The following is a 15,827-nucleotide window of genomic DNA, read 5'->3' on the forward strand; positions in this document are numbered from 1 at the left end:
CTGTTCCTTTATATCAACATCTTTCTTGACACTGATGATCCATTTATCAGTACAAATGTCTCACGATTCTGTACTTAGGTCATAATCATCTTCACTAACATACCAAGACCATATAAGGACACGGTCAAGAATGGTGCACTGCGCTTCACGCAGGTCAAGTTTTTCAACCCTGTTCCACCTGCTGATACATTTATTAATTCCGACGTTTCCTTCCATATTCCAACATTTATCTATCTACTCCATATCCCTCTTCTCCTTTCACCTTCTCTCCATTCACATATCTCAAATAATCTTTTTCATTTACATTTTTTTTTTTTTCTTTTTTATACTTTGTCGCTGTCTCCCGCGTTTGCGAGGTAGCGATTTTTTTATAATTACTCACCTTTGCATTCAAATCACCCATCACTATAACCCGGTCTCGTGCATCAAAACCACTAACACACTCATTCAGCTGCTCCCAAAACACTTGCCTCTCTTGATCTTTCTTCTCATGCCCAGGTGCATATGCACCCACCTCTCTCCATCAACTTTCAGTTTTACCCATATTAATCGAGAATTTACTTTCTTACACTCTATCACATACTCCCACAACTCCTGTTTCAGGAGTATTGCTACTCCTTCCCTTGCTCTTGTCCTCTCACTAACCCCTGACTTTACTCCCCAGACATTCCCAAACCACTCTTCCCCTTTACCCTTGAGCTTCGTTTCACTCAGAGCCAAAACATCCAGGTTCCTTTCCTCAAACATACTACCTATCTCTCCTTTTTTCACATCTTGGTTACATCCACACACATTTAGGCACCCCACTCTGAGCCTTCGAGGAGGATGAGCACTCCCCGCGTGACTCCTTCTTCTGTTTCCCATTTTAGAAAGTTAATACAAGGAGGGGAGGATTTCTGGCCCCCCGCTCCCGTCCCCTCTAGTCGCTTTCTACGACACGCGAGGAATACGTGGGAAGTATTCTTTCACCCCTATCCCCAGGGATATCTTCGCTTATTATGTTTAATGATGTTTTAACATTTCCTCAAAACTCAGTTCCATTTATCGATATATATGAAAAAGTATTGCCACCCTTCGCTCACTACTCATTGTTTCACAACCTTTCAGATCACATCAGAACGAAAAGACGATTCTTTTTTTATCCAGATATCTATAATTTTCTTCTATTCCACTTCTCTCTCCCCCTTATCCTCCTTTCTTCTTCTCTTCCATTCCCCCTTTTAAATTCCTTGTCTACCCCTCCCACAAGCTGAGAACAGGACAGACAAAACATGCCATAACAAAACTAATCCTCTTGGTCGAGATTGGCACACGGCCTCACAATGGCAGTCTAATGGAAAAGGAGGATAGAATCAGCTATAACATAAGTGGCTGATCCCCTCCCCATTGGCCTATGGTGACTGTCTCTTGTTTTCCTTGGGTAGATGGCACTGGTTCTGAGTGTGTGTGTCCTCTGACGCTGGATGATAATCTCATCCCGGCAATAACAGTCGGTGACTCATGATTCTCTGAATATTTAAACCATGCCTGTGATTTCTTCATTATGTATACGATGGATTTAAGGCTTGGTTTCTTTTTTACTTCCCCTCACATATTTTCCCACCCTATGGCAAGTCTGAGTAATCGGCACCTACTTTGATTTGAGTATATTAATCCATATCATCTATTACGAAATCGGCAGCTACTTTGAGTTGAGCATATTAATCCGTATCGCTTATCACGAAATCAGCAGCTACTTTGATTTGAGTACATTAATCCTCATTATTTATTACGAACTTCACTTCCATCATATAAACCTAAAGATAAATATCTTGATTCCGTTATACCAGCCACTGACTGAATTAGTCATCCAGTTTTCTCTGGGACCATTAGTCGTAAATTTGATATTGGCGTGGTTCCCCTCGAGTCCTGGCAGGACTATTCCTTAAGTTTTGGCAGCTGCACTGAGGGAACTAGACCAGACTGGCTATAACTGATCTAGTCCTAACGGGTTGGCCGCTGCAGTGAGAGAGCCTCTCCCCCAACATTGGTGTGGGTGATCTATCTCACTCAGAATATATGCTGCATCTCAGGAACAAGACCATCAGAGCTGTGGCTTACCTGGTCGTCATAGTGTAGCCGCTGCACTAAAGGGGACCAGACCATCTGGGCTGTGGAGCTAGTGTGACCCTATCGACATGGTTGCTGCATCTAACGGACCAGGCCGACCATCTGGATTGTGGCTACTTTGATTTACTTGGCTAACTACCCCACCGAGGGAACTGAACCTAGCTGGTTATGCATAATCTGGTCAGTTCTTGATGGCCTCCTCGCCAAAGGAAGCTGTAGTCTGTGGCTGGTTTGGTACCCTTCGGTCGGCCACTGCACTCACAGGAGTGATGAACAGTTTAGGTTCACTACCGACCTTCCCTCTGGCGAGTTGCTTGTCACTGTCTTGTCTAGCTGATAGCGTACCTCGTCCCGCTGACTGATGTGTGTTCGGATCAAACGTATAGGAAAGATAAAGAAAAGAAAGGACTGGAGGAGGCGAAAGACGAAGGGAAGGAATAACATGGTATGGCTAGAGTTCTTTGAATAGCAGAAGATACTGTCTGGAAGAAAAGAAATTTTATGATAGCATTTTACTGTTATAAATTTAGTAGCTTTTATATTGTTATTATTCATGTAAGGTGAGGGAAGAGAAATAACCTCCTTCGAAGGAGAGATTAATCTTCTAATAAATAATTATCAAACATTTTGGATCCATCGATTACCTGTGGTGAAGAGACGTACGAAAAGCTGTGAGGACAGCATCTTTGAGTTCAGTTCTAGTAGTATCGTATGAGAAAAAAATATGGAGAGCGTTTTCTTCAGAATGGTTCAAGTTCGAAGTTCAAACAACGTTCGTAATAAGCCTTTAGTAGTCAGCTGTAAACATCTTTATAACAAATAGCTGAGCCTGACGCTTGTTTCTCTTACCCTTTTGGTTAATATGAACAATAATTAGATCCATACATGTGTCCGAACCAACTAGTCAACCTCAAAATCTTGTATATCTCAATCTTCTTTGTGAGTGGGTGCCCGTCACACCATTTTATCATAATTGGGTCCACTCTCAGTTGTTGATGTTCTCGTATATCGTTCGCTGGCCATTTGCTTTGACCAAATCCAGTGGGATACAGTGTCACAGATCGTACGCTTCACCAATATTTACCTAATTCTTCCCTCGAGTAATTACTTTCATTTACTTCACGCATAAGTGTTGTAATAACGTCAAACTCCTTGAGCTTATCTATCCACTGAACACTACCCTCAATTTCTTTATAGCCATACACTTTACTCACTTCTAGTTTTAACCAGTCACCTCTTTCATTAGCTTATCTACAATCAAAGTATCCTACTTATTTGCCACTTTAGATTCGAGTACCTCCTCCACCCAACTGTTTCCTCTTACTGCTTGACGCACCAAAGCTGATCTCATTACCCGTGACTGTACACAGAGAGATGTGGCAATACTCGGGTTTTTTCACCACAGCAGAGCGGCTAACCTTGAAGCTTTGCATTCCGGTCAATTATGGGTTCCAAAAGAAGGCTTCCCGTGTAGGGAGATCTAAAGAATAAAATCTCTAGTCTTGGTTTGTTTTCCTATGCTCTGTTGGAGTATAAGCCGAGCAGCTTGACTTCCTAGTCTATATTTCCAGCTTTGATATTTCAACTGACCTCGGTGTAAAGTCGATATTCTCATTGGAGCTGCGTAGAGAATCAAAAATGTGGCCGTGGTTATTGCCCTTCGCTCATCTTCTCCCGGTAATCATCTAGGATAATCCAACTTCTTTTTATTCTATTTTTTCTTGACAGGAAAAAAACTGAGTAAAATATCGTGTTTGGCGAGTTCTGATAACGTCACAATGATTAACCGCCTCACCTCTGTCGGCAGGCAGTGACCTGCTGCATTACGTCGCCTCTGTTAACACATCTGTGGAACTGTGAGGTAAGGAAGAGAGAGACACCGAGACGGAGATGGGGTAGTGGGGTTGTTACAAGCCTGGCGTTACTAATGTGAGCCATAAGTGACAGGGCAGCAAGTGCGGCCATGTCTGCTCGCTTGTCGCACCCCTTGACAGACTGCAGGAGATGTAATCTTGATGGTCTGAGATACCAGACTCTCTAAGGCCCCCGAGGATCGGAGTCAGCGTGGGATGTGTTGTCAGTGTTTTAGATCTGTCATCATCGTCACAACCTTTCGTCGTTGAAGTCCTAAGATTCTAGATTAAGTTCAAACTAAGCTTTCTAATTTAAAAAAAAAAAAAAGATAACTTTTTTACGAAATAGAAAAAAACTGTACTTAAGCCCAAGAGAAATAGCGATGGTATCAAGATGATTACATATAATTTAGGACACACACATCTCTGAAATATTTCAAGCTTACGTTGTGTTCGTAACGTATATTCATCTCTCATTTCTGTATTTCCGTATCTTGATCAAGGTTTTCCTTAAACCGATTTTCCTTCACTAAACTTTGGTGAACTTGGCCTCATTCATCTGATTATTGATATGACTAGATCACTGATCACGTCTGCTAATTCAGGCATAGTTCTTGTAGCAACCGAAGCTTCATCCTCTGTGCTGATGGAGAATTTCATGATGTTTCTTGCATTACAGAGACACCTCTACCTCCGGCCGTTTGTGAGTAAGCTTTTTATAAGTTCTAGTGATGTGTTTTGTTTCCTTTGTCTATACTCGCATTGTGTCGTGACTGGTAAGCGGACTGTGGCCCCAAATATCCTTAAGCAATACTTTCGTTTGGCACTATTTTCATTTATTTGGCTGGAGTGTGCTTCCCTAGTGAATGTATCCATTACTGTTCGTAGCAAAATTCTCAATGCCCGTATTGTCCCTTTGTTTAGCTTTCGTTATGGTTGAAGACGAGCACTCTTGCATCCCGTCTTCTAAGTTGCATGACCTCCCGCTTTCCCTCGCCGCAGTTAGTGACGTAAACACTCACCAGGGTAACTTCACAGACCTGCGCAGGCGTTACGCTTGGTGCCCCGCCACATGTGAACATTTAAGGCGCTTTCTTTGATCGTTTGCTCTCATGACTGCGGCAATGGCTGAGGTTCAGCTATCTAGATAATCACCAGCAACCGTATATCATCCATTTATGTAAATGAGTCTCGATATCTGATTCATGAAAGAAATTCATAGTTAGTTCCCGGGTCCTCAGTGACATTCCTTGCTCAAGCAATCTAAACTTTCCCTGATCCATTCTTCCCTTCCAACACTTTTGCTTTCAATCGATCTTGTGTTTTCACCTTATCTTAGGCACTTTTGTAATCGCTTACCATACATATTACAGGTATTAACCTGGTGGCTTAGATTATCATATCGTAATGCTAGAATTATCCTCAATACAAAAAAAATTCTGCCCCAAAAAGAACTGTTATGATGGTGCGTATTTTGACTCTGGTATCCACCATGTGCCGCCAGCTGGCGAGGTTGCTTGTATATCGGCTCGGATGGTCCCTGAGGTAGCTAGACATTAACAACTTTGTCTGACGTAGCAAACTTCCTCCTTCGCCTTTTCCGACTTAGGGCGTAGCATGGAAGAAAACGTACACTGAGGGGGCTTAGAGGAAGAGAATCAGCCTCTGAAGAATGATAGGTGTGTGACAAACTAAATATTGGAGCAAAGGAAAGTGCACCAGTGATACTCTGAGCACTTCCTGAGTTCAAAAGACAGAAGACAGGCTTCATTTTCACGGGTGTAATACAGTCTGAAATGACGGTGTTCGATCTACTGCCATTAGGGCAAAATATTCTGTCCTTTTAGTGAAAATAATAAAGACTTTTTTTACATTTTCTTTTTTTGTTTACTCGAACGGAAGTGAAAGTTGACATTAAGAAATACGAAATGTGATACAGATGAATTAGATGAATGCCAGCTGCCAAAGGGGAAGCAGTAAGTGTGAGGAGGAGCCATGAGATTTGGGGGTGAGGAAGGGTAGTGCCAGTGTGTGGTTGACAGGAGGGCGCCCCTTTGTACTGCACGCCATACCCTGACACCGTGAATGATTTACCGAGAAGTATGACAGTAATTAGGAGCTGCGTGCCTCTGAGAATTTGTTATGGTGTTGAGGTGTAAAATGGTTGGCATGTTTAACGTTCCTACGCTCATACATCACCAAGCCAGCAGCCGCGCTGTTAGTTCGAACCTCGGAGAGGGTTTAGGTTTGAGGAAGTTCAGTTTATCGACTCTGTGATGTTCCGCAGAATAGCAGAAATCATACATTACACGACGAAGTGCTTTGAAAACAATATGGCATGCACCAAAATTACTTTGAAAATGTCACACTTGCAGATATCATCCTGGATCTTGCAGTATCTTTATCTACCCTTCGTGTGAGCATGGCCACTCAACACTTCCTCTATACTGAGCACATGAGCACCAGACATCTTTGGCACATGCAAAGTAACAATAGAATCTGGTCACTTCGAAACTGCGTGTCTGTAGTGACACACACAACTTATCTCTGTAGACCAGCGCAATTACTCTCAAGTCTGTGCACCCAAACCATATATCAATCTAATTTCTGCCCAGCAGCCGACAGTTAGGACCAGCTTCTGTATGCCTCTTCATCACATGTTTTATATACCTAAAATGGCTTTTATCTATTCATACATACTCATGAGCAACGAGTGGAGAGGTGGGAATACATATTAAAGGTCTCAGTACACAGTAGCACAAGTAGATATATCAAGTACATTCAACTGCCTGATGTGATTACAGATATGAGACATATTAGTCGACTTCAGACTAACAAATCCATAATGAATTAACAATAAATCTTCCAATCCACCACTCACAACAAATTCGTCCAATAGATCCTCGAGAAGGAAATGCCAGACTATCTTAGAATTGCCATTCAACTATGTAATGTTCCAATGTATGCTCAGAATGTCTCTAACACATTATACGTTTTATGTTATCTGGTATTCATTTCTTTACGAATAACATGCATAACGTATGTGTAGCAAAGACCTTTTCTTATTATAACATAATATCCCAGCGATGGCTCCCGTTTTTGTCTTTACCGTAAAAATATAGTGCATCACAAAAAAAAGATAAAAGTGCTTTGTTCCTTGTGCTCTTAAGATGATCATATTGGGTCATTACATTATAATCATATTCTTTTACGAAGATATTCTTCTAATAGAATTACTCGACATAATTGGGTTAATATCAATAGCTTGCCTACAGCAGGTATAATTGGCTCGTACATCTACATCGGTAAGTCTATGTAATCTCAATATGTGAAAGGATTTCTGGGAATCCAATAATCACATTAGATCTTCCCTGGTTTCAAGAAGAGAGAAAAATAAATGCATTTTGACTTCTCTTACTCTCTTCTTACATCTACACGACGATAATTAAGTGAGACAATCACACTCCGTCAGTCATAAACAACCAACCCATTGTGTTGATTTTTCACATCATATGCATATTGTTGTAGTCCGAACTACCTGGAAAAACGAATGCACTAATTAACGTCTGCTATAAAAGGCCACATAATGGCACATGGAACTCTCACATGGTGAGACGTTATCCCCAGTTAACATACAAAATTGGTTAGGTCAGGGCAGTAGTTTCAATAGGATCACTTAGTGTCCTACATACACACACACACATGCAGATTCCCCCCCCCCCTCTCTCTCTCTCTCTCTCAAAGTTACTTTAGTAAAGTCATAATTTAACAACCCTTTCTTGGTATACTAAATTCCATTTCATAAATCTTTCGTCGTTTCCCCTCCTTGCATGAATTATGGCCTTTGATATAACTAATATTTTTGTGGCAGAGGCAGCAAAAGTTCTTCGGGATAAATATGTACCCCTGTGAATTATTTCCGAAGGTCCCTTGACCTCGCTCCTAACACTAGCTCTGAAGCTTGGTGGCTCCTAACCTCCATCATCATTCATAAAGTCACTCATCAGTGATTCCTTCCTTTACGTCTCATCCCTATTCTCTTACTCAAATTCCAAACCTCCGTTAAAAAATACTTGAGTACATCAAAAAATTCTGATTTGCATAAAATTTTCCAATACTTTAACTCAACTTTGCAAAATTTAATGCTCCTTAAAGCAAATTATTTCCTTTTCCAATTCGTTTTGATTATCCTGTTTATTTACGCCATACGACAATAAGGATACTTAGTAGTACCATAACATATATCTTGTAAAACTCACATCACACAAGTAGGTAAATCTTCATCTAGAAGTATAAGAAATTTTGCACAACTGGAAGTTATTCCATTCTTGCAAAGGAATTATTCTTTCTTGTACGGAGAATTAGTCTCACATTTTCCATCCATAATAGTACTCACTTGGAAAGGTTTAATCTGAAGTGATCCAGCTTATCAACACTTCCTCTCAGTCTGGCCTCAACATTCGATCCACTTTCTTTGAGTTATACCGTTTGTTTTCTTTCTCTCTGTAGGTAAGACTTTGATGTCTCTATCTGATAAATGATTGCTAGTGTTCTTACGCTATTAGCTAAGCCACAAAGCACCCGGCAAACCACTGCATTGTTAAATTCCAGTGTGGTCGCTGGCAAATCGAGGATGGACAGCTGTGATATGTGCTTCTTTCCCTCTACCGCTAAGCTCTAGAACTACTTACTTCTTTTCAATTTACTTTGCAACAAATGTAAGTAACTATTGACATATCACTTCTTAAAAGAAAAAGGTCCAAATCATTTAATCATTTCAGTATTTTGTCCTTTTTACTTCTCTTAGATGAAGATTTCTTTACATGATTTGTGCATCTCGCAGAAAAGACATTTATTCATATGGTTATGATATATGCCTGCATCTAAGTATTACTCAACTTCTTTCACCCACTCCGGGGGTTGTGTTCATATAGGTGACACATCGATACAATATGCATGCATCTAAAGACTAATAAATTTCTTTAACCCACTCCGTCCAACATGAGTAACCCAACCCTCTGCCTTAGGCAGATGGGGGAAATGAAAGAATAAAAGATCGAATTTTGGGAAGTTATTCTTTAGAAAATATAAGGTACGTCTAAGATATGAAACCGCAAGAAAAAAAAGATGAAAACAATACCGTGTATAGCCTGTGGGAACAGTCACAACCTCAGACTGGGTGATGGTAAGGAGTACTGGTACTGTGCAATTATCTACATTCCTCCCACTTGACGAAGAAGCCAGCTTGGGTCATGGAGACCCATAATACAAGCGTGCACTACTAGAAATACAAGCATACATTAACGACTACATAACAATGCAAATACACTGAAATCAGCTTCCTTTGCGGCGGACTTCTAGGTGTTATCGAAGGTTGGAGTGAAGGGATTGGCCACTGAACGCTTTCAGAAAGTTTATATTACTCTCCTGACGCTTTACTTACGATCTGTCGGTCTACCGCTACTGTGATACAACTGCTCATATCATGAGCTGTAAATAGAATGAAATCCTGAGTGACAGAAAACAAGGTGTATGAGAGACGTCATTTTCTAACATATGGATGAATATATCACTGCCCTCGACTGCTTGCAGTCGACGGCAAACCTATAAGCGTCAAGTGTGGAACGACTAAAGCCATGTCCAAGACGGGATGACCAGACCTTTGAAAGTCGGATCCTACACGTTAACAATATGTCAGATTTTTTCAGGTAAAAATCAGGAAGATATTGAAATATCTCTAAATGTAGCTATTCTTTAGAAAAAAAATATAGTAATCTCTATAGACCTGCTACCTTTCTGACGCACTAATTAGCTAACACCCGTGGGCAGCGGGCTATGGTAAAGGCTGGGTCTATATGGTATTTAACGTAGAAATTCTTGAAATTATCAAAATGTCCGTAAAGGCTATTATTCCTTAGATAAGAGAAGCTTTACGGACCGACTACTATTCTAATTTACCCTAACTAAAACCCGTAACCTGCAGATTATGGTGAAGGCGGGGTCCCAATGGTATCTTAACCCGTATTGGTGTTGTTCTGACCCTCACCCACACACATACACACACACAACATTCCTTCTTGCAGGTACTATGAGACGGGATCCATCAGACCCGGTGTAATCGGCGGGTCTAAGCCCAAGGTGGCCACACCTACAGTGGTGGAAGCCATCGCCAACTACAAGAAACAGAACCCCACTATGTTTGCCTGGGAGATCAGGAAGCGTCTTCTGGCAGATGGTGTATGTGACGAGGAAGGCGTTCCATCTGTCTCCAGTATTAACAGGTGGGTGACGACCAGCACTGACTAACCCATTACCCGTCGTTCTCTTCTAGATATTACGAGACCGGCAGCTACAAAGCCGGTGTCATCGGCGGCTCCAAACCCAAAGTAGCGACTCCCCTGGTGGTGGACACCATTGCCAGGTACAAACGGGAGAACCCGACCATGTTCGCCTGGGAGATCCGGGACAGGCTGCTTGTGGAGAATGTTTGTACCCAGGAGAACGTACCCTCCGTGTCCTCCATCAACAGGTAAATTTGGCAGGAGACCGAGACGTGCACTTGTTCTGCCAAGCCTGCCTGTTTGCCGTGACGTAGCTGTTTGGCCTGCCTTGCACTCACCTCAGCAGTGATCTTTCTATCTCACTTGATCAGCATGCGCGTCTTGGTCGCGTTATCTCAAGAAGACAGAATCAAGTTTGCACCTTTTCGTGTCACGTTTTCTATTCTGGCAGCGTTGTCTGTACAGATTAGTAGTGAATGTACCATGCACTGTATCCTGTCTGCGTTGAATCCACCCTCTCCATGCACTTGCATAATATTTTTTGCACGTACGCTTTTCTGTATTGTTAGAAGGTAGTTCCACCCCTAAGAAATAAGTAAGCATTTGTATTTTGTCTCTACGTATAGAACATTACGGAAGAGTACAATGTTGCACCATGAATTAGTTTTTTTACATTATATATATATATATATATATATATATATATATATATATATATATATATATATATATATATATATATATCCTCTCTTGTTTCTTCTGTTCCTCTTTTTTATTTACATAATACATATGTGTCATTATTAGTGTTGGCATTTCATGACAAATTAGACACACGTTAACCTTTGAGGGTTGCTGAGAGAGACACTAATAAAACACTTTAGTTGTATGGGATGTAACAGGCTACAGATCGTCTCATGTATATTCTAATGCCTAACACGAAGACCATTTATCCCTCCCACGGGAAAGCGACAGAAGAATGTGGCAATTATTTTTCACTTTGCCTTTTTCGTTTTCCTTCTCTCTCTTTCCTTTCTCGTTTATCATACACCTAAAAACTCGTAAACACCGAAATCAAATTTCCGTTCACTTAGGCATCGACGCAACATTCACAGTTTTGGTTGCCATCTCTGTGTGGTTTGTGTTTAAGGCCACCATCAGGTAGATCACAATGTTAATTTCCTACTTGCTGACCCTCACCAATCGCGTTGTGACGGTGACCAACAGATGACGGGGACGAGACCGAATAGTAAACCTATAACCACTTTGCCCGAGTTCTTCTACTCCTAGTTTTCTCTTTAATGTTATGATCTTATTCCTTGTAGCAGTTCCTGAGTGCCAAATGAATTTATGCCTTCCGTCAGCGAGGAATGGAAAATAATCCTTGAACAAACGATAAACTGCTGTATGGCAAACGATACATTGTTGTTATGGCTAATCAAACATTCAAGAGAAAATATATGTGACCACGATAAGGCGCAGTCGACTTGACTCGCATGAAGCCAACAACAAGAAGTGAGGAGGCAGGTTTATGCGAGGGTGAGTAGTAGCTACTCTAATGGGAGGGGATTGAAAGGGGAGCTAACTTATCTGTACGTGTCAGCTCGCTGTTGACCCTCGTAATCACAAGGGTGAGGTGCCTGAATGCTCAGATAATCGATGATAATATCGATATAAATCCACGTGTTTGACGCTTGACGAATGGAACGGGGTGAGGTTTGAGTGATGAGACTAATGTGTGTGGGGGCGTGACTGCTGCTACTGAACCGAGTATGAATGGGCGTACTGGTGTGGAGGCCGGGCAACAACTGCTGAACGGAGGCGAGTGATGAAGGGGGAACTGGCGACCGCTCTTCCATGTCCTGTTTGTCTTATCAACGCAAGTACTGCGGCTCGCACGCTCCAGGCGCCACGCCACATTAACGATTTTCTTTACAAGGTTCACAAGCGTAATACCATTTTTGCGAAGACCGTCCTAGTTCAAAGTGCAACACTTTCTCAGTTGCCTTAGTGAGAGTGTGCGTGGTTATTATAGATATTGAAGAGGCCAGTGAGAGGTAATACGTTTGTCAATGAGTGTTTCTGCACCGAGAATAATTCACAAAAAACAACTTTAAGGAAAACCCCAAATATCATATGATCTTGTCGTAAAGTAACTTTGATAATATTTCAAAATGAGGAGCCCTTCATCCCAACTACCTCCTTGCCTACAGGTAACCTTGTTACAGACGTAACGTTCTATTCGGACAAGTTGTATAAGCCTCCCTGGTCACATTACCCACAAGCGCTCGACTCGCCCATCTTTTACCTTTTAACTTTACCACTTTGTCTTCCCCTTGCCTTAGCTCTGACCACCATGATTTCCTCCCTCCACCAACCCCTTGAATACGACCACCGTCTTGCCATCACTTAGACCAGCCTCCCTCAACACCCCTCACTGTCACCGCCCTTTCGTGCCCTCCTCACCACCACCGCCCTCACGTGCCTCCCTCACCACCACCGCCCTCACGTGCCCACAGAATAGTGCGCAACAAGGCGGCGGAGAAGGTCAAGCATGGGCTGCCGGGGACGCCCTCACCAGTGTCGCAGGCCACCTCCGTCATCACCCACGTCCCGCCCGCGCCCCACGACACCGTCCTCCAGCGCCCCGGGTCCTACTCCATCAACGGCATCCTCGGCCTTCCTCCCCTCACAGATCCTAATGGGAACATCCACAAGAGGAAGAGGGAAGACACCGGTGAGTATATCTCCAGTCTTTAAGGCTATAATCTCTTTTGCACTATGCTTGGGTGTAAAACTGAAAAGCTAGATTGCAGTGTCAAATTCGCCTCTAGTACTTAAGCACTGCTACTAGCGGTGTGCCATAATGAGCGTAGAATCTCTTTCGATTCGCCTCCATAACATCTTGCTCTCCCTGAGGGTGCCACAGCCGTGGTTGCACCAGCAAGAGGGCCTGGTTATCTCATTCAGCCTCCCTAATCTCCCAGCTGTCGAGGATCACCCTCATTATCATCAAGGCGACGAAGCTAATGATTTTCCTGCGATGTTTTGATGGCGCCTGAGCCATCTTTAACTCTGAGGGACCAGACGTGTGCACAGTTTATCATTTATCTCGTTTCCACTTGTGATCTTATCTAGGACTTTCTCCTGGTATATGCTTTTCTTTGGAAGAGTTATTGTATATATTTTCTCTCGTGTTTGTTACTTTGTGACTTTCTATATCTTACTGACCTTCACCGTACGATATCATGCGTCTTACACGTGTGTGTATATATACATACATAATATATATATATATATATATATATATATATATATATATATATATATATATATATATATATATATACTTATTTATTTGTAGAGATACTAGCACGTTTCTAAACCTACGTGTTTAACCCACCTTAACAAAAAAGCGTCAAGAACAAAAGAATAACAGGCTCATTCGCACCCTTTCGCATGTTGTTGTCATGAATGAGGTAACGAGAAAATAAATTCATATTCACAGCCGGCCCTACAAACTACTCTATGGTGTAGCTAGTACGCTTCATATGCCATCATGGTTCAGCCCACTAACAGTAAGTCGACCCCCATATCCAAAGCGCTCCTCTCACTTTCCTGGTTACTCAGCATACGATATCCCAAAGCCCCCTCAGCTCTAACCCTACATAAAACTCAACTCTCCTCCAGGTTTGATGCAGAGTTACAATATCAGTACTATTATACTAACTCCCAAGTCTTATGATCAGATGCAAAAGAAAAAATAGTTATCCTTGTAATCTGCTGCTCACTGAAACCAACACCTGTTAAGTCTGTCCCCCCAGGAATGACATAGCTCTTCTTGCTTCCAGATGAACACCGAGATATGACCAACTATCAGGACGACGACCTCAAGCGACCCAGAACTCAATACAACACTGATCCTCTCTATACCAGTGTAAGTAGACTACGTTTGATAATGTTCGCTCTATCATTGTTACTACATTTAGCATAATATAGCTATTTAGTATTATTGATATATCTTTTTCTGTTTAGCTATTATCTTCGTCACAGTCCTAAGAATGGGAGCTGTGGTAATTTCAACTGTAATGACTGTGGTAACAGGGAGTAGTGAGAAATTTGAAAGTAACTGCATTGTTGGTTGTCATAGAAGGTATGATGGCAAGTGTCATCAGCATCTGCAACATTATAAGCAGGAGAAGCAGTAGCAATTGTACATCTAAGAGCAAAAGTCTTAAGCATGAATACGAAATTATTTTCGTAGGAATGTTATGTGAGGCAGGCAGCAGTAATATTGGAAACAGTAGTAATGAAAGCAGTAATAGCGGACATGTTGCTCCAACATGTGTTTTGTTTTTATAACAGTAACTCATAATAGTATTCGTCTGAATTATATTCTCATATGTATCATCCAACAAATCATGCTACATGAAATATGATATATACATTATATATATATATATATATATATATATATATATATATATATATATATATATATATATATATATATATATATATATATTCCAAGACCGCCTTGGCACTCAAAAATGAGTGAAAAAAAGATAATGGTTTTGAAAATTTTGAAATGCAACGCAATTTCAAGTTACAATAAGGGAAGTACAGGAGTAAGAAAATCTCCAGCGACATCTGTCCAAGGTCCTGAAGGAGGATGTGTCCTGCGGTCATCTTAACTCGTCCAGTAAGAATGGGGACAATTTGTCCACACTTAAACGAGTTTTCCCAAAGTGACTGTGACATCTACCGGCCTAACACCATCTTACGATCAACGATTAAATTGATCTTGATCGTCAGTCTCAAAGAAACTTGTGGACACTGAAATGTCGCGCGACAATATTGAGCAATAAACTAGATTTATTATACCTTGACGCTCCAGATCACCCAAACAAAGCAACCTATATCTTTTATAACCCTCTTGACGAGGAATCATTTGTAATTCTATTGACCATTTCTTGATATGGAGCTCCGGTCATTGGTGGCCATTCAGTCTTCTTGGGTCATATTCCCCGTCACTTGTAACCCTTTCAGAGACGTTATTACCTGCTTTGAAATTCCACGAGGCGTCTTTGCCTATCTCAAGTCTGGTAGAGAGGCAAATTTACGAGCGAGTTACTTCTCTTTTATTCTTCCTGGCTCCGTCCTCGCTCAACATTTGTCTGTTCTAAGATGGTAGTTGCAGAAGGTAGTTGTGCATACATTTTTGGATGATGATTGTAGATGTGGTGACGAAGACGACCCTCTGGTGGTAGAGGAGGGTGAAGGATCCCGTACAGTGGTATTGGAGGATCCCGTACAGTGGTGGTGGTGAATCCCATGAAGCGGTGGTGAAGGATCCCATATAAAGGTGCTGGTGATGGCGGTTGTCGTCGTCGTAGAGGAGGAGATCGCACACTTAGTTCGTCATCATCCGGATCCCATACCCTTCCCACGTTTTGTATGGTCATGTATCACCAACTAGCGTGATCATCCCTCCTTCCACGACCTCGTCAATGAACCATTAACACACTTGTTACCGTTCATCCTTAGCGGTACACTTCCATTTTGCTTCTGTCTTCAGCAAGTTGTG

General features: G+C 41.7%; 1 protein-coding gene across 7 annotated transcripts in view; it reads left to right on the top strand.

The window, feature by feature from the left end:
• Positions 1-15,827, top strand: part of LOC139755016 (uncharacterized) — a 118,402-nt gene that overhangs the window by 92,879 nt on the left and 9,696 nt on the right. For 6 of the 7 annotated variants that reach the window (XM_071672927.1, XM_071672933.1, XM_071672934.1 and 3 more), the window contains 3 exons: positions 10,294-10,491; positions 12,760-12,977; positions 14,092-14,177. In XM_071672927.1, coding sequence (XP_071529028.1) covers positions 10,294-10,491; positions 12,760-12,977; positions 14,092-14,177 — 502 coding nt within the window. Of the gene's footprint in view, positions 1-10,045; positions 10,244-10,293; positions 10,492-12,759; positions 12,978-14,091; positions 14,178-15,827 lie in introns of all 7 variants that reach the window. The other variant, XM_071672929.1, reaches the window with a different exon arrangement.

The sequence above is a fragment of the Panulirus ornatus genome, chromosome 18 (assembly GCF_036320965.1).
Source record: "Panulirus ornatus isolate Po-2019 chromosome 18, ASM3632096v1, whole genome shotgun sequence".
NCBI lineage: Eukaryota > Metazoa > Arthropoda > Malacostraca > Decapoda > Palinuridae > Panulirus > Panulirus ornatus.